A 21,596-nucleotide genomic window follows, 5' to 3' on the forward strand; every position below is an offset into this window, starting at 1 on the left:
ACGACCGGTTTTCTGGTCGTTTCGGTTAATTGCGCTGGATAACCGGCGACCAGATAATGACGGACAGCCAAATCCGACCCAATAATAACTCTCTTGGAACTTAATTTAAACAACGGTTGTTTTATATAGGAATCAAATGCCATCAGATTAGTAACATTTTATATTAAAAAAAAATACTAGATTAATCAAAAAAAAGTTGATGATGTTATGTGAGTGTAGATTAGATTAAGCGACGTTTAGTATTGTACATATATAATTTAGCAAAATAACAAAGAAATTACGAACAAACATGCATCAATAATGAAATATTTACATTCGTTGAATCATATTACATACATATTTACATTCGTTGAATCATATTTACATTCGTTGAATCATATTTACATTCGTTGAATCATATTTACATTCGTTGAATCATATTACATACATACATATGTAAATATCGCAGTGATTATAGAAAAACACCGACCAAGGAAATAATTGGAATATTACACAACGTTCAACTATAATCATTTGAATATTTTTTCAGGGGGTTTGAAAATTGGCTACGTATAAACACACATATGTACATATATACACATATGTATTTGAATGCAAACTTGAATAACGCATAACCCTTTTACCACCACCATCATCACATCCCCTGCTTTTATTCGCGTGTGTGTGCGTCGTTGGTGCTTTTTTTCCAAAGCGTAAAACAAACACACCAAAGGGGAGGAAAGCCTTCGAAAACGAAAAGTGACGATAATATACACAAGTAAAATAGCGAAACGTCATTAAATATTGACAAACGCGCAAACCGAAGAGGGCAAATAAAATTTTCTACACACGCACCCACAACAACCATCGCGATAATTACTCGGCTTCAAAGCCCGCACTAACGTTTCACCCCTCGAGAAATGTATATTTACACATATGAAATATAGTAAGAGAGTTGTTTTCATGCTTGGACTCCGCTGGCTAAGTAAACACACTCGCTATGAAAATTATTCATCGAGGAAACGCTTTTGTTTAACATTTGAAACGCGCTTATCAATCGTCCGTGAAAATCACTTTTTTTCGTTCGCCGAAAAGGACAATGTGTATTTTTGAGTGCTTCGAAAAAATCGAAGGCAAACTTATTAAGATTCGAAATTGCGTCGAGGGTGGGATGGGATAAAGTTTTTAAAAAAGCGCTAGTTTATCCCAACGCTAACAGAGTGCTTCTTATCCTGACCGGTTAACCGGTTTATGCCGGCAGCGAGTGTAAACAAGCGAAACTGCTGCCATTTCGTATTCATAGCTATTTTGTTCGATGTTTGCCATTGAAACGAGGAGAGTTTTCCGGTATATTTTCAAAATAACTATAAAGTTACGATATTAAAAACCGATGCCAATGCTTTTCGCTTGAATCGAATCGAATGGAATCCAGCGAATCGACCTTTTTTCGTCGATATACATATAGTTACACGTCAATCGGTGAATAATATTAAACATTTACTTACACTCTCAAACAAATCACATACAACTAAATTCATATCGCCCAATTGTAAAAAAAACACCTAATCAATGTAAAATATAAAGGAAAATAGAAAATGTAGACATCTTTTAAATTTTGGTTTCTAGCTTAATTTTCGCTTGTAACTTTTTTTGTCATTTAATTACCACGTTTTATAAAAAGATCGTATTGTATGTATACATATTTGTGACTCCAAGTCGATCGTAACCTATCAGAATTTTCCAATTTATATGATTTCATTGTTGAAACGGTTCCTCCATCAAATTGGCAAAAACCATCCTACCCGCTATGTCACAAATATCTGAATTTGATTAATGTACAATATGTAAAAATTTATGTACAAGTCTAAATCCATAGATGTCTCTATGGATTAATTAATTTCATGTTATTCAGCCTCTTGAAATACAGTGATTTATGCAATAAAAAATGCTGCAATGTTTGTAATTAATTGTCTAGGAAGGCACATTGGGGTTTACCTGTTAGGCTTTCTTGGTATATTTATATATGTAAAAAAAAATATGTGCATACATACATAGCCAGCAGCATAGCTCGGACGTTAAGCTTCTGCTTACCGTCAAGGAGGTACCGGATTCTATCCCTGAATGAAAAATTAATTTTTCAGAGTATGCTGTTGGTCAGACCTGGATTTGTGACTCCAGGTTGATCGTTTCCTATCAGAGTTTGCCAGTTTTCTCTGATTTCATTGTTGAAACGGTTCCCGGAAAAAAAAAAATTGGCTAAAAATCCTTCCTACCTACTATGTCACCACTATTTGAAATTTGATGGATGTACAATAAAAAATTATGTACAATTCATAGATGTCTCGTTAATTTGCGAGTTTTTTCAGTGTCTCGCAATTCAACGACTTATAATAAAAAATGCTGCATTTGTACTTGTAATTGGCCAGGAAGGCGCATTGGGATTTACCTGTAAGGCCTTCCTGGTATATATGTAAAATAAAAATAAAAAAAAATAAAAAAAATATGTACATATATACATATCAGGGGCGGTCTATGGAAATATCTTTTATTATCTCCGAGTCTCACTTGAGTGTGTACGAGCAGGATTTTATTTTATTTATTTATTCTATTCATATGTATACATACATGTATATGCCAAGAAAGCCTAACAGGTATACTCCAATGCACTTTCCTCGCCAATTATAAACGTTAATACAGTATCATAGATTGTTTTGCATCCTACTCACACATATGAAAGTAACCTTGTACGATAGAAATAGAGAAATTTCCACGAAATTTCGTGTCTGTTTGCCTACCAATAAATTTCTACACTTTAACTTATTTATTAAGCAATAAAAAAATTAAAACAAATTTTTCAGTACCTTGTAAGTATTTATAAAATGGCATATACATATAGTATCTATGGGCGTATACATAGTTAAAAACGAATAAAAAAATTCGTTGACACTCCAATTTGTATAAAGTAAAATATTGTATATAAATTATAAAGAGATAGCCATTACGATGATAGCTTAGGAAGCAATCATACTTATTATAAACGTGTAAAAACATTTTCGACCCATCATAAACACTCAATATAAATGTAGGCGCTTTGACCTAATAATATGTAATCGTCACTCTAGTTGGCTCTAATTTTTATATTTTACGACGTCCATTTATAAATACGACCACACACTTACGACCAATTTTATTTATGATGTTTGCTCCGATTTCGCGACTAATTTGTTACGTGAAATATATTATAATATAATAAAACACGGGGAAATATCTTCATAGCGAGAGCAAGCCCATCGTGAATTATGAAGAAGGCTATAAAAGAATTATGTGAAATTAAATTTATATATTATAAAATATACGCGCGTAATCAGTAGACAGTCCCTTTTGTTGGCTAGGGATTAAAGTAATTTTTCGCAATCCACAAACTCGGCCTACAATAAATTTCGCATCGTTGCGGATGTGTCGCTCGCGCACCAGAAAAAAAACCACATCCCGTCGGGAAAACAATAAATTACGAAGCTTCAAAGTTTTCCGAATGAAAATAAAATGGGAAAAGAACATACTACTATATGTGATTTCCAATAATAATTATACTATATCCATTGAAAAAAAGTAGTGCACTTTTAGAGCAACTATGTATGTAAAAATAAGGATTTGAATATGAGTAGAGCACATATTCAGTCAATAATTTCCCAGATGTTAAATGAAGTTGATTCTGGCTCGCATAACAAAGCTTTCGTTAGAGATCTCTGTATAACATGGTGAACTGTGAAAGCTTAGTGCTTCACATTACCCAGTGTAATTAACGTCCAAATCGAACACATAAGCGACGCCGTATAGGATACGTAAATCCATTTAATTTATGTTAATCAAAAACATATAAACAAATATATCTGACAGGTATAATGAATGTTGTATATATACATACATTGAAAACACATTTATTTTTAGTTTTGAAAGATTTGAAACATATGAATTGAATAATCAAAGTTTTATAACCATTCTCGGTTCAGAAGTGTCAAATAATGATTGATACAAAAAACTAGTTTGTTGACTTTGTGACTATTAATATTTTGTATTATACATATGTACTTATAGCATATACAAATACAGCATATGTGCTATATATAAAAATATATTTTTTTATATTTTCCTTCCGGCGGATAAATATTTTGTTTGTGGAAAGTCTCATGACTGAAGGAACCTATTCAAATATTTTCCAGACTATGTTTGCTTTCATCTCACGCAAAATAAAATCTCTGATAAATTTCACTACAAGTGTATCTTCATAAAGGTAAAGAAAAATGTAATATACTACATACGTATGTAAATACATATTTGATATCTTTTATAAATTAATCATAATTTGTGATGGCGTTTTATTGTTGTTCAAAATTTTTAGTCGCAATATTTTCGGCAGATACGACAAGATCAATAGGAGAAGAACCCTTACACGTCGCTTTGTAAACAAAAGGCCGGTTGCAGATATTTAACTGAGCCGTTAAAACAAACAAACCCTAAACACACATTCGGCAAAATCTGTAAAACGATCGGAATTATTATTGCGAGAAAATTTCGGTTAACGCGAGCCTCACGACAAACACTACTTGATTTATTAAAATAATCTCCCTCCTACACACAATTCAAAAATAATATAATTCCGAATATGTATGTACAAACATATGTATAAATTTTAAATTAATAATTTCATTATAAAAAAATTAAATTCTTTACTGGGGTGAGAGGAAAAATTCGAATTCTGCGCGAATATTATCAGATTTATATCTGGTCGAAAATAATGGATGATACATTGACATTTTATTGGACGAATTCCAACGGTTCCAATAGAAAGGCATCCCCTGTGGAGAACTTTACCAGCTGACCGGAAAATTACGTGTTGCCTACTAAGGGGTAAAATCGGGACTCTTACAAAACGTAAAAAGAAAACGACCAAAATCCATAAATCTTTAAATATAACTCCCGACAGTAGGAAAATATATTTTACATTTTACTCAAATCTTTTACTTTCACCGTTTCGTCGTACGTACATGAATCTTATAATATATTTTATAACGCACGGGTCTTTTGTATACAAGTGATGTTTTTAATTCAATTCCGAATCTCTTACTTCGATTTTCCGCATCCTCTGACTCGCTCAAAGGAGGCAATTCGCCGTGGAATGCAGAAATGAAAAAAATACTTCAACAAAAGGACAATTGGATTGAAATATATACTGCCTCTTCGCGTATCGAAAGATCCAGTAAAAGGAAATGATTTAATATCAAAGGTGTTCGTCGAGCTGGCATAATTAAATTCTCTAAGGGATATTTATTTGCATTCGTAAAAATAGCTCACACATATCGAAGTAATTAGATAAATTAAAAAAAGAAAAATATATGATGAAGTGGGTGGTGTGTGTAATTTCTCATTAATTACACTAGAAGTGTAGCAATTATACGTCATTTAGAAAACGAGGAATTTAATTCAATTAACGTGGAATTTTAATTTGTTTCAATTGGATGAAATTAATTATATTATTATTGTGTCACGCAGAATTGATGCGACACAATTTTTCGATAAAATAATAAAAACAAGATGAAAATTGGTCGACTACTTCTATTAAACCGAAAGAATGTGAAAGTACATAATTTGTAAGCATTTTGTGATTGATGGATCTCAAAAAAAGACCATGACTCAATTTAAAAGCGAGCCACAGGTGTTGTGTCGCCTTCTTTGTTTCGTTCGTTGATCGATGGTAATTCTTTAAAATTAACTTTACCACCGAAACTTTCGCATTTATATTTAATTATTTAAATTAATTATTTCCTTGAAAATTAGTGATAATTTTCAAAGTTTAATGCGAAAATGAATTATTAAATTAATAAGGTTTCAATAAACCAAGATGGTTTCGCAAATAAAAAAGTATGTTGCTACATTTTATACGTATATATCTAGAAAAATGCAAGTAGATAAATTCCCTCAAATATTATAATTTTGTTTACAGAAATTTTTCCAATATGGAAATTCAAGTAAGAATCTGTGAGAGAATGGTACAAAATGATTTATTTTGTACTGAATAAATAAAAAGCAAACGTGCACACGAATAAATATGCGGAACGAACAATCAAAGAAAGGTTATTTGACACATTATATAAAATAAATAACATCACAAATTTTCAGGCGAAAATATAAAAATAAGAAATGGAACTGACGAGAAAAATGCCTGTCTTATCACTGGTTTTTGATATACATATGTACATACATACATGAGTTATTCCAAATGTTGAATATCTTGAATACAATTTTCATAATTAATCGACCGAAAGTAAACTAAAGAAAAAAATTTCACATACAATTGTGAAATCATATACAGGAATTTTATTTGTAGTTATGTACATACATACATACTTTAAATTTTGATGATGAATTGTATGGAGCCAGCGCCAACGCCAATGATCATCTTTATCCGGCACGCTGCTTTACCCCTTTGAATGCTGACCAACGCCCATCGGCGTTTTACCAACAAGCCCGTCAGCCTGAAATACGCCTATGGGCGTTTTTTTATTGAAAAAAAAAATGTATTGAACATGGGTCGTGTAATCCGTGTCAATGCTTATAAAGACTGGTTTACACCAGAATTTCTGAATGTATAACCATAGCAGAATTCCTTGATGGAAATCCTTAGCTGCTGAGTATATTAGATTGTGGCTTGACATATGGCTTGACATAGCCAGCAGTTTGGCTTAGTGATAGCGTATATATTTAGCATCACTGAGGTCATAGGTTCGTGTCCTCGCCACTGCTGGTTAGATTTGGGGGTTTTGTGACTCCAAATCGATCGTTTCTCTATCAGAGTTTGCCAATTTTATCTGATCATTGCTGAAACGGTTCCTGAAAATTGGTATTAAAAAAATCTAATCCTGTTGTCACAAAAATCTGCCTGTGTATAATTTGTATTAATTATACACAGTAATCTGAAATCCATAGATGTCACTATGATTATTATTTCTGATTTGTTTATGTATTTCATTATTGTTATATTCTATATATTCTGATTGTATATGTATGTATTACTGTATTTCTGATTTCTGATTGTTTATGTATTTCATTAACGTACACCCGTCGCATTGGAGCAAATCTGTAATGGCGAGTGTTTATTGATTTGTGACAATAAAATAAAATAAAATAAAATATACATATGTAGATTGTGAGCATTACATTTTAATAACAATGAAGACGATGGAACTAGTTTTGGAAAAATACATACATTCATTAGTAGACTTCTTTTGTGTATTTTATATTGTTGCAAGATATATTAGAGAGTCTAAACCAGAGGTTCCCAAAGTGGTCCGTAGGGACCCCCGGGGGTCCGTGAGGACTGCCAGGGGGTCCCTGATAGGAAGAAAAAAAATGGGGTCCACGGACCGGAATCAATGGAATCAAATTTAATCAAAATAATGCGGGTTTAAATACACTACAAGAAGAATTGATTGGATTAAGCACAAACGAAGAACTTAAGGTACAAGTTTAGAAAGGGTTACCAGCAGTTCTGGCTGCAGAAAGATATCCCTGTTGCTTATCCAATATTGTGGGCTATCGCAAGAAAGTTTTTGATAGCATTTCCTTCTTCGTAACTCGTGGAAAGAGGTTTTAGTGCAGTTACCAATTTTCTTACGAAAAAAAAAATCGGTTGCAAATCACTGAACGTGGAGATTTACGACTGTACCTTACGAATTTGAACCCAAATATTGACCAATTGATATCGGAGCATCAGGTTCATCCCTCTCATTAACAGAATTTATTATTTTATGTAAGAATTTTATTGTTTTGATTTGTTCATTTTCATTAAAAAAAAATTCAATAAAAAGATAAGAATAAAAAATATACATATTTACTTTATCTATGTACGTAGTAACAATAGATGAAGTTTTGTGATCATGCGAAAATTCGAACTCGAGATTTTGACTGATTCGAACTCAGAATCGATCACTGATCACGTTTTCATGATCTAGAAAAAAATGTGTGTGTGTGTGTGTGTCTGTGTGTGTCTGTGTGGGTGTGTATTTTGGAGATATTTTAAACACCGTTAGTCCTATCGAACTGAAACTTAGTATTGGTTACTGAAATTCTTATCGACACGACGTAAATTTTTTTCAAATTTTTAAGTTGACCGGAAATGGTACCTCGCCTTATAGGTGTCCTCTTTTTTTAAGTTTTTGAATTCAATTATCTCCCAAACCACTAACTGAATCGGACTGAATTTTTTTTAAATATGATACAAATAATAGTTTTTATAACCTCATATTTTTTAAATATTTCTATCTGAACCGGAAGTAGTACTTTTACTCTAGAGAATCGAAGTTTTTTATGTTTTTTTCAGAAACCTTTTGGTTTATTGAACTGAAATTTCATATCTAGAAGTTTAAGTTTAATACCAAGTTAATTATAAAATTTAGTTAGCATCCGTCAATCGGAAGTAGCAGTTTACTCTTGTTCGATTTTTCTTCCACTATTTTTTTCGACCCCTTAAACATGTGTGTTCGTCACAAAAAAATTCAAGTATAATTCTTGTTGCAATTTGATGAAAATGAAAAAAAATTATTAAATTTTATAAACCGGAAGTGGGATTTTTTTTACTTAGAAAGGTTGAAAATGTTGTGCCCACTACTCTGTCCACACCCCTGAACGTATTAAGCTGAAAATTTATATTTCTATCCTTTATGTACTAACTTAGAGCTGGAAGGGTTTTGGTCAGAATTTGTAAACCGGAAGTAGTATTTTTTTTAAAAACAATATTTCATTATTTTATTTTGACCTTTAAAATTATTTTTATTTTCTTGATATTTAATGAGTATAATACTGATAGTGATTTTTAGTAATAAAAAAAATTTGAACAAAAGCTGATAGCCGGAAGTAGATCTTTTGCTTTGTGCAAGTTTCCATACATTTGCGCTCAATTTGTATCGCTATCATAGTCATCAGTTCAATATCGAATTTTGTTTTGTAACCTTCTTATATTCATCAAATACATAGATAAAGTCATGGGTTGGTCACACCCGAATTTTTTTTTTTACAATTGTCTGCTATACAAAAAAAACCTATCACAGTGTGTTCATATTTGTATTTAAAAATATTATAAAATTTCACTATTAGGCATCCTGGGGGAGGGGGTCCACGAAAGATAAAATACTGGGCTAAGGGTCCACGGGGAAAATAAGTTTGGGAACCTATGGTCTAAACACACGTTTACAAAACTTGAAGTACTCGGCGGTGGTTATCTACGTAGGATTTGTTTGGATTAGCTACAATTTTTATACCTGCTTTCTATTGGATATCTAAATAATTGTACATAGTTGGTAATGTTGGCGAAATTTTCAGCGTGGCACGCTTTCAACAAAAAATATGTCAGCAGTCATAGGGTTAACAGAGGGCGTTCTCCACTGTGACCGACATTTGCGTCGCAGTGAAGACTCGCCACTGGAGGGCTGATAATATTTAAGTAAATATGTAGGTGGGTGTATTTGTATTTGGACTGACCTCTTCCTCAGTGGTGGCGGTGTTGACGGAGTCCATGCTCTGGCAGAGTTGGAGTTCCATGGTGGGGTCGGGGGCGAGGGCGTGGGCGAGGGCGGGGGCCTGGGCTGGGTTTGGCCCTGGGGACAGCCTCTGTCTCTTTGCAGCGGGTCGCACCGCCGCTAGCTGCGCCCTCTTACTCCCTTGGCCGGGGTTGTCCACGGCTGGCCGCGGGCACCCACGATCAGAGCGCGGGCACCGGCACTTTAGTTACTACCCTAACACCTAATGGTCACCCAGGCGACGGGGCTGGATCGCGCGCACCCACCCTACCTCCGATCGAACCGATTCGACCGGATCTCGGACCGTACAAAACGACTCAGACCGTAAAAACGTACGAAATTACTATGTAAAATTCAATCTTGTTTCAGTCTCAACTATTCCGATACAACCTCGAATACAAAAAAAAATCCGCCCTCAAATATTTTACTCACCAAAAAAACCGCGCGACTGATTGAAAAACGGCTAGAATCTAACTACAAATATATATTTTTATAATATTCAACAAATCTAAAATGAAAAACGAAACGATGAAATCATATCAAATAAACGCGTGCGTATAACGACTTGTATACGTAAACATAATTTCCCTTATCTAAATTATCGAAACTTTTCAATTATTTTAACCTAAAGTTTATGTTTTTGAGACGGCTGAGCATTCGATTAAATGTTATGTCTAGCACACAAAAACGAAATTACATGGATTCTGCAACAAAAAAAAATCGGAATAAGCACTGATTTATACACCGAAAACGCGAGCCACCCCACCCCTTTCGACAACAGGTCCGGTCACTGATTGAGAACCTCCGTTTTGCTAAATTTACAGCATCTGAAACAAAAAAAAAAAACATTGGATTTTCAATTTACATAACTAAAACCGCAAAATGTAACGTTCGCAGAGCGTTGACGTTTTATTAATTTCATTGTCGTATAAAAAGTTTAGAGTTCGGTACGAAAACACGAAGCAACACAAAAACTCCAACACACACAACAAATCTAGTACAATGTAGAGCGTGACTCTGACTCTGACTCTGACTTTTACATACATACATACATACATACATATGCATGTGTAAGTTCATAATAATTGTAAGTGTCAGTGTGAGAATCAGCGAACAAATGACGTTTCGGCATTGAACAATGGGACGTTGTAAATAATAGAGTTACCACGCATACATACATACATACATACAAACACAAAACATTCATTCATGCACACATTGTATATAAATTTAAAAAATATTCATTCCAAAACAAATAGATCCGAAACCAAATTTAATTTAGACAAAGTTGATATTTTAAACTTACACACAAATTTAAAATATAAATTTGCATAATATTGACAACAAGAAGAGCTTGTTTCGTTGTATTTATATGTATGTATGTACATACATGTGTTACGAACGAAATTGGATAATGGTACAAATTTCAATTTTACGGTTGATATGCCTCAATGAGGAAATTCTAGAACAATTGTCACACGATATAACATAATACAATTCCTTACGCGATATTCGAACCCTTGTAATCTGAAATATGTACCTACACACAATATTCGAATTATTACGATATATTTAAGAAGCCACATTATATTTACTTCAAAATTTAACACGCATCATAAATGATGCGCGTAAACCTCAAAAATAAATTATTTTATATAAATATATTATGTATATACATATGTATTTAAACCCGTAAAAATAAATATATTGTACATTCTCTATAATAAATAGGTACACACATAGTATATTCTATTATTACAAAATATTTAAAAAACGTTGGTCATAGTTTTTTCTTTTTTATATCATAAAAACGTATTTTTTATATTATATGTAGTTGATTTTATATAATAACTGATAATTCACCATTTCGATTCGATTATTATATGTACAATATGTATATCTAAATATAAACCTGAATAATAATAGATTTTGAATCATTTCTATTAATAGGCTAGATTAACATAAGTACATTACTAATCCAATTAATCTTCCGGTCAAAAATACATATAAAAATAATTATAGTAATGGGCGAAATCAAATTTAAAATTTATTTTCTATTCTGAAACCGTGGCAAAATGTAGTTCTTACAAATTTTCCGACCGTTTGTACAATAAATAGGATTCATTCACAAATAAAATTTGAATTGAAATTCGTAGAAAACGACTTGAACATCCGCTTTTATGTTGAATCGCGGTGCAATGCGTCAAATGCAGGTGTTTTGGAAGATCTTTCGCCGCGATCGCTATTTTTGCTTTCGGTTTACTCAGATTTTCAACAGTACAAATAAACAAGATCTTTTTTTCACAATTTCGTAAAGCAACTAGGAATTGCGAAAAAATTCGCACGGATAGTGAAAATAAAAGCATTTTTCCTCTCGAAAAATGAACAGTTTTCCCATACGCCCGTAACTATTTGACTGATCTGTTTTCGACGTCTGTCAGATCAAGAGGCGATTGTGTATCGTACGCACATTTCAGAGTTGTGCCATACACCTGACGCCGATGATTGACCGTTCGCAGATCTGGAATGTGTGAGTGTGTGTATGCATGTTTGGATAGGTACGTTTCAGATGGTGTGGGTGGGTGGGCAACACTGTTCTGAACAGGTGGAGAGACAGGAACTTCAAAAAGACCAGAAATTCAGAACCCATCTGGTCGAAGAGACGAATACGATAAAACGGCCTCTCAAAGAGCATGATGAAATATCAATACGCTTGGAACGTTCTTCAGCAAAAGGCGTGAAAGATTTCAAATTTTACACATACACAGTGCATAAGAGATATAACATACTGATTTGTTATCATTCAAAATGTTGTCATAAATATAAATACATTCAATTTAGTATAAACACAGTCATTACAAGCTTAACAGTTCAGAATAGGGACAAAATAAAAGTTCAAACATCTAATTTTTGATTTCCTACAGTAATTAATTGATTATTAACCTATACATAATACATGATATTTATTTGAATCTCTTGATTATTTTCGTAAATCAAATTGTTGAAATATCAAAAAAAAGGGAATTTGAAAATTAATTTAGTTGAAACGTCAAATAAATGGAATTGAAATAAAATAAATCTTCCTTGATTTTTATTTTGATCTTTCTATTGTACCGATTAGGGATTCCAAATCTGAGTATTCGAATACTTTTTCTAAAAACTTATTATATTATTTTCAATCTACAGCACATTTGATTTCTATTTATCTATTTAATGTACCAGATTAGGATTCTCTTAAAATTTTAATAATATCTTGACCTTTCTAAAACTTCAACCAAATAATTTAAAGCTTACTATTCGATATTCAATATTCGAATATTTGGTAGCTTAATAACAATTTATATCTATTCAAATTAGAAAATCATTAGTAGATCAGTAGCTATTAAATAAGATATATATAAGATGTATTTTGAACATAATTTGGTAATAAAAAGCATTATAAAAAAATCAAATATGTATTCAAAAAAAGGTGTACGAATTATTATTAATGCTAACTAACGACAACTGAGGGTAACTTTTAGCAATTTAAAAAATATGAAAACAAGTTTTTAGAGATAAAATATGAGAGATTTTAGAGATAAAATATTTTAGATATTATGCGTTTTGATACAACTGTTTCAAATTAATTAGAACTGAGCCATTATATTTGAAAGTGGTTTAACATTAAACATAATGTTTTGCGTTTAACAATATTTAATACGTTTATTCTGCTATTCCGAGATTCTGGACATAAAATAAGTGATAACAACTTGTGAATTAAGTGAAACAGAAATTGTGTTTTTAGAACTGAAAATTACAAATATGTATATACAATTTTTTTCAAGTCTCTTTTCTTATAAAATCAAATATTTACTACTTTAAATGTTATAGACTAATACAAACATGCACGATATATCTGGCGCACTGCGTAAATCAAAATTAATTTAACGTATGAAATTTTTCTTGTATACGATTGCCATCGTAATCGATAATGACTGCGTTGTTGCATTTCAAAACTACGTACATAGATAAAGTAAAAAAAAGAGACAATACGCCATTGTTTAGATATGTTTGTGTGCACTCGACAATAATTAGCTACCGTTGCATAAATACACACAAGGCGACCTGCGTCACGAGCAAAACTTCATTAATTCATTTTTAATACACGCATGTATGTACATATGTACATACATATATATGTATACTCGTATTTGAGCAGTTTTGATTTCCGAATCATACGCCACGTACTGACGATAATTATGGAGTAATGCATTTCCACCGGATATGATCGGCTTGCATATAAAACAAGCCACGTCGCCATGGGAAATCAATCGAAACGAAACATGCACATGGATATACATACATACATATAAATAAGACGAAAACATATTATCACGACCTTCCTCAATTCGCGCTATCATCACGACGAGCTACGCCGTCATGACGATAATCATCATCATCACCGAGATGATGATGAGCGTCGTCTCTAGTCATCATTATCATCGCGGCCGTCTTTCAATCCCACGCTCGGAACACTCCACGTGTTCTATCGACTGTCTGATTAGACGTCGATAAATCTCCAACTCTTGACCGGATTCTGTGCGGATAAATTGACTGGTTTTTTTTATATTTATATTTATTATGTTTACGACTTGTCAGAAATAGGCGCGCATTTTGCTGCATACTGTATATAGTCTATGTGTGTAGCGAAAACATTTTTCTTTCGCGTTTCAAATTTATTACCGCACTTTCGTGACAGTCGTGCTTTTTGTTCGCATGCCCCAGTTTTCCATTGTACATATGGGAAATAAAAAACAAATACGAAACATATCGGATTGCACTGCATATGCAATTTTCTGAAAATATATGAAATATTTTCAAGTCTATCACTACGGCTACGACTCTGTAAAATAAGCGTTACATTTGAATCGTTTGAAAATAATCACAGTGAATATTCAAATAATAGTACAATCAGCGCGAATCGTTCTTTGTACCTAAATTTAAAATTTAAATTCTTTCAAATATCCTTTTATTGAGAGCACAAATACGATTTAATACGTTGTTGTTTATGAACTAAACCGAGCGCGTGACAATAAACCCCTTTAATTATATTACGGAATTGAATTTGGCATATTACGAATTCGAAAATAGAATTCATTCCATTATACAATACATACATACCTTTACATACACTTCGTTCGAGTTCAAATTGAATATTAAATGGAAATTCGACTCTAGCGTAAGCTGTGTCACAACAAATATATCCAATTCAATGGAAAACACAATCGAACGTTTTTCACGTGCAAAATTTTCATTTCGTTAACACAATAGTGTTTCCTTACAAGTTTATCTATGGGGCATAAGTCACATTAGTGTTCATTGTTGAACCGTATTTGGCTTATCTATGACTAAAAACTACGCATAATGTGAGTACAAAATGAAAAAAGCCACTTATATATATGTAGGTAATATACAAACGATCATATGTATGCCTACAAAAACAAAACACTCAAATCTGTACTTCTAAAAATGAAAAAAAGTGCCTTTCATTATATGTTTCAAAATTAAATTGTTATTACAATTTAATTTTAAATTTAAATTTAATTTCAAATTTAAATTGTTACATTATAAATAAATAAAAAACAGATAATGTACATATAAAAATATAAAATAACTTAAATCTACACATACTCGATTCCAAGTTTCAATTAAGCAAACTTGTATAGTATTTCAAAAACCTTGCATGCAATTTATGTATGTGCCACAATTTAAAATGAAACATTCTAATTATAAACATAGGAAGAAATTCGCTCGCAAAGTTTTCAAAAAAAAACCTAATATCATCATATTATTAATTCAGCGAAATAATTTGAGAATATGTCTTGCGGCAAAGTCAGCGAAGAGCTCAATTTTTTAAAAATACAATCTGAATTCGTTATACGCACATACACACATGCGATAAGATTTCACTTTCTAAAACGCTAACTATGTACTATTGTTTGTAAAATGAGTAAAACAAATTTTGCATACACACATAGGTATAACGATACGATAAGCTTATCGAAAAGCAATTTTTTTCAAGAGAACATTCAAACATCGCAAATCGAATTAACAGAGCGCATTCATTCAATTTGAACTAACGACCCAACGACCGTACAAAAAATATATATGATTTCATAATAATTGGATATTGATAAGTGTGAAGCCATAAATATAATAAAAATAAACCAGGAAATTTAATTTAAAAAAAAACCAACTCTCAATCACATATGAAGGATATCCTTCAGAAATATCTATTATATACATCGATTAAATCACATTAGCATAAAAACTGAAACGAAAGCATTCAAAACACATTTTCTACGTCGAAAATGAAATTTTGCACACGTCTGATCACTTCTTCATTTCATCGCGTAACATTACACGTGGCGTGCGAAAAAATACAAAAAAAAAAATGACACGCCAATATTTAACCACATCCGAAACCATAGAATCATTCATAAATCACAACTTTCAAAAATTGAACCATTATTTTTGGCACAAATTCACCTAAATATGTATCTAAATAAAAATGTCTACGACTGAACACATACGTCACATTCGAAAACCATTATATGGAGAAAAAAAAACAAAATACTCACAAATTCAACTTTGGATCGACTTTGAAACCCATAAAACTCATTAAACCATATGCAACATTCATAATTAAGTACGACACACTTGAAGAAAACCTTGAACATTTTTACAAAAAAATGAAATAGTAAAAAAAAATTAAAAAAACCTGCAAAATAATCACAACGATAATTCTTATATGTAGTGATGGAAAATGACGTACTTTTAATTAAAAGTAATTAGTTAAAGTCAGTTGGTACAATTAGCGCCAGTGGTCCACTATTATATGTTCGCGGCGTATTGGCGTGCAGCCGCTCTCCGTTCACAGAGCGGACTAAGAAAGATTTTTGCAAGAGTGTTTTGCGTCCGCGAAACACGACTCGGGACAAAATATATATAAATATATATATTAAATGCACTAGTGCAGCACAGAGGATGCACCCGCCCGCCGGCACGGCCTGCACCAGACTGACACGGCGAGCCGACACACACCCGACGACGCCCCACCGTTTGAGGAGCACTGCCCGCGGGCTGCGTGGGCGAGAGCGAGACGAATCTATCGTCGCTCGGCTCCGCCCGGGTCCAGTTCCGGTGTACGGAGCGGGACGGTAGGCGGAAAAGCGCGCTAGGGTGACCGGGAACGCGTATTGCGCGACTATTGCGCAATATTACGACGCTCGCGAGCAGAAAGAAGCGCGCTTATCTGCGATATCAGAACACGTCGGTGATTCATCGGTCTCGATTGACCTTTTTTTTTCATGTCTTTTGCCATTTTTAAAAATGAAATTTTTGAAAATACATATTTTGAACGTGTGCGATTTAATCGTCGGTGCGGAAAAATCATTGCGCAAAGATAGTCTTCGTTCGTACAACTAATGGGTTTATCATATCAAATCAGGCTCATTTTTGACGATGTTCTATGTACATATGTACTAGCAAAATGTTTGCTAGCAAAATGGGTCGTCTTTGAATCGTCATAAAACTGAGATTAACTGTCTTACACTTGAGATTAACTCACTTACATACATCGTTGCATAGAGTAGGGGCAGCAATAGTTTGTTGGCCTGGTGGCTTACAGTAGGTCTGTAAGTAGTATTGCATCAAACTTATGAGAAATATGTATGAAAATTTGTTTACATGAAATTTCCGTAAAATACCACTATAAACGAAACTGTTGTTAATATTAATTATTGTACGTATATGTGTACATACATAAAGCTTGCTCTTATATACATAATTGGGACTTTTTTAACATATTATTGTATTTTTTATGTCAGTTTTAAATTTGTTTAAAGTAGATATACATATATGTACGTCCCTTCAGCAAATAGTTGAGATATCGTCAATATATGTAACTGGATTTTTCCTGATATGTAATAAAAATTTTCTATTTTTTACCATCGAACAATACCAGTGTTATATCATAAATAAGAATTTTAAATCACGTTAACGAAAAACTATTTTCACATAATTTTAAATACGTACATATAGGTACTATTTACAAATACACAAAATTTACATACTAATTGATGTATTTACATATAATATATTAAAGCAAAAAAGCCTAAATTAGATCCAAAAATATATATTTTTTTTTAATTAAAAAATCGCGAGTTCGATTTTTCGCATGATCACAAAACTTACTATGTATGTACATGGACAAAGTAAAAACTATTAAAATTCTCTTTTAAAATAAATTCAACAACTTAAAATATTTTGTTTGTGAAAGCTCTCATATGCTTGTACATAAATTTGCAAATATACGTTTATTATAATGTACGTAAAAGTTATTAGGCAGCAGTACAGCTCGGTGGTTGGTTGTTAATGCTAACCACCGAGAGGTTCCCGGGTTCAAGCCCTGGGCTGACCTCGATTGAAAAGAATTTATTCGGAAGTATTTATGCAGTACTGCTGGTCATACTTGGACTTTTTTTACTCCAAATAGATCGTTTCCTATCAGAGTTTGCCAATTTATTGTTTAAATGATTCCTCGTCAAATTGGCAAAACCATCCTACCTATTAAATATTTGAATATTATATGAATATGAATATCAACACTATTTGAATATGATTTCAAATTTATAATTTATAAAATTGAAGAAAAAAAATTTAATAAAACATTCTAACCGTTTGCCTAACTTTCACAGATAAATTATACGAATTACAATTTCAAATACCCACTACATATTGTACGTGTGTATGTACATATTTCGTCCGAACTAAATTTTACCGGGGTCAAACGCATGCTCACGATTCCGAAACCGATACGGTAAAATGGAATGACTAATTCCAGATCACTGTTATTAAACTTTTTACACGATAACTATCCATGTGCGAAGAATGCATAATAAGTATAATATAACACATCATACGAGCAGAGTGATCGTGCTACAAATTCGATCGTCAGATTATGGACGATACAAATCAACCGCCGTGACCCGAACGCGCTTTGTATTACATACTATAATACAAAACGTATACAGTTTAATATTTTAAACTGAGATCTGTGATAAATTTTCTTTAACCGCAAACGTCACTCAGCTCTCACAGTTTATTTTCTTTTGTTTGCAAAGTCAGTCGGCCGAACCTTTTTTCGGAAACGAGTATGACGAATTGAAAAATCGTACACCGGCCACTACCTATGTACATATGTATGTACATATTGTAGTGTGTGAGTGACAATTTTTATTTGTAAACTGTATCGAACTCGATAATAACTGTCCAACCGTGACTAACTTAACTAATTATTTTCAGCCCTCAAACTAAATCTTAAACAAGCTCGTCCTACTACCGTAAGGGGTAAAACTTATACCCAGTGAGAAACTTCGCCACTCTGAGATACAAGAATTCCTAAGCATACCGATGGTTCAGCAAACTTATTTTGAATACGGTCGTATTTTAAACAAGATGCTAGTTTCGAGGGAAGCAAAATACGGGAGAAGGTCGCTTTGTTCATCACAATATCATTTTCAAAATTAGCTCTGAATAATTTTAGAATCGAACATGCATACATAATTATTCAGGTAGGTTAGCAAAATGACGAGGTTTATTTTGCAACCAATTCACTTAAAACTTCACATAAATTGACTTATGATAATAATACTTTTAATAGTAATAATAATATTTTTTTAAATGACTAATCAATAGTAGTAGTAATAAATACAAAAATTGCCCACTATCCCGAAAGTACAAGGGATATTATTTTATTTACAAACATTTTTTTCAATATCTTTGAATCGTAAAATTTACATATGTATTCAACTACTACCTAAAGTTGTAAAGCTGTTTCAAAGAGATGAAGTTTCAATAGATAACTCGTGTTATTTTTTTTTTCACCATGTCGACTTATTTTGAGTTAATTATTTTTTTACTTCACTTTGTTACTTTTTACGTACAATCAACCCCCCCTATCTTTAGATCCGTCGACTTTAAAGAGTTTTCAGTCCAAAATAATATATGCGTATAAAATGCATTATGAACGTTTTTAAGAATTGTATATATGTAGGTTTTAAGTTTTTTTATTTTATATGTTGGATACGGTGACCATATTTTTTGGAGAAAATAAATGACAAAATCGTTTTATAACTTCAAAAAATGCTTTACATATAAGTTTATAACATTAACTATGTAATAGCATACACAATTTTGAATTTTAAAAAAACATATTTATTACACATTACTGAAATCGACATTTACCGTAATATAAAATATTAAGTTTAGACAAAAAATATAAAGATAGAAAACCAATTTTTATTAACGTGGTAAAGTGAAAAAATTGGCGAAATAAGCTCATTACATCGCGGAAAAAAATTGTAAAAAAAGTATATTTTTGACTTTTTCAATTTGATAGATAACATTATTAATAGGAAAATACCAGATTTTGAGCTAAAAACTAAAAGCCAAAAAACTGTCAAAGTTGCGCAAATTTTTAAACGCCCATATCCCCCAAACAAAAAGAAACCAACAAAATCTTTGTCATATTCGAAATAAATGAGTCAAATTTAGTAATTATTGATAAGTCTCCATTCCAATTTGTTTTCGTTTCAAATTTATGAATTTTACCTATAAATATTTCGGCGGTAATTTCGGCGGTATTACAAAATATAACACAAAAAACGTAAATTTTATAAAATAAATAAATCTATATGACAGAGCAGTGAAATAAAGGACAATGCTTAAAAATTAAGGACGTATTAAAATAAGATAATGATCGTACACTTAAATTAAAATAAGATACTCATAAAATACTAACAAGAAAAATAATGTTTAAAACAGACAATGATCACTGGATTAGTAGTTATTAGTAGTCACCGGAGCCTGAGGGGGCCGTGTATTGTTCAAAGGTTGTAAATGCATTGTTAAAGGTTTGCCGAACAATGGATAGCACTGTGACTATCCTACCTCTAGTTATTAGAATAACCGAATTGTGAACACAATTTATAAACCATACAAAGCATCTGTAAATTTCAAAAATTTCAAAACCCTCCTATAACGTACTGATTCGGTTCAACAAAACGGTATAAGAAAATAATTTGAAAAAATTTGATAGTAATCACATTTTTTTTACAATTTCCTTTTTTTTTTTTTTCTTACATTTATTCCGTTTTCTTCTTTTACAGATCTAGCGCGTTATAGAAGGATTGACTATAAACTTTCTTTTAACGTATTATGTAGCTTATAATTAGCTGAGCCTTGCTACTGTATAACGCGAATAAAAAAAATGTCACCACTTTGAAAGCAACCCATGGTATGAAATGTTTGAAAACTTTTATCCAAAAATCACAATCACGAAATACGCACAATGATCAACTGATCATACAGTCCAAACTTATAAAGTGCACACACACACACACACATACATATGATTACAGAGTATGTAGAAACAAGCTCATGAAAACAATAAACGGACACATTCGTTACACACTAGTCATGAAAATAATTACTGGAGGCGTTCTGCGGTTCAACACGTGGTTTTGTTTACGCGCAGAGAGGACTGGTCCCGAATTCAAACTCTGTACGAATTTGGCGCGAGTGTCCAGTCGCGAGATCAATAAGATTGTGCAATATATTACGCGACGCGTGGCCCGTATGCGGCATGCGCGCCGAACTGATCAAAGGTAGCCAGCACAGCTAACACAGCTCTACACCGTATGTCTGGCGTTTCCTTTTCCTATGGATGCTGCCGTCTCGCTCGCGCCGTATGCGCGTGTCCCTTTCGCTCATATCCGCGGATTACCTTTGCGTCGCCCTTGCGCTTCTACAACTGTTTCGTCGCCCTCCCCCACCCACCACCCACCACCAAAACCCCTCCCCCTCCCTCCTTCTCTATGTTTTTATTGAATTTTGATTGCATGCATCGTTTCTGCGAGGAAAAAGTGTAACGTGTTATTTATTACTCATATCATGATTGGATGATTGATGATGATGAATCGATTTGATTGTTAAATAAAGGTG

The 21,596-nt window shown here is 32.6% G+C and overlaps 1 protein-coding gene across 1 annotated transcript in view; it reads right to left on the reverse strand.

The window, feature by feature from the left end:
- The window catches only part of cpo (RNA-binding protein), a 312,823-nt gene extending 291,568 nt beyond the window's left edge, over window positions 1–21,255 (reverse strand). Inside the window, exons 1-2 of the mRNA XM_077437370.1 lie at window positions 21,086–21,255; window positions 9,514–10,378 (exon numbers count right to left, since the gene is read on the reverse strand). Coding sequence (XP_077293496.1) covers window positions 9,514–9,573 — 60 coding nt within the window. The 5' untranslated portion in view covers window positions 9,574–10,378; window positions 21,086–21,255. The remainder of the gene's footprint in view (window positions 1–9,513; window positions 10,379–21,085) is intronic.
- Between the last annotated feature and the right edge of the window lie 341 nt (window positions 21,256–21,596).

The sequence above is a fragment of the Arctopsyche grandis genome, chromosome 9, assembly GCF_051622035.1.
Source record: "Arctopsyche grandis isolate Sample6627 chromosome 9, ASM5162203v2, whole genome shotgun sequence".
Lineage (NCBI taxonomy): Eukaryota > Metazoa > Arthropoda > Insecta > Trichoptera > Hydropsychidae > Arctopsyche > Arctopsyche grandis.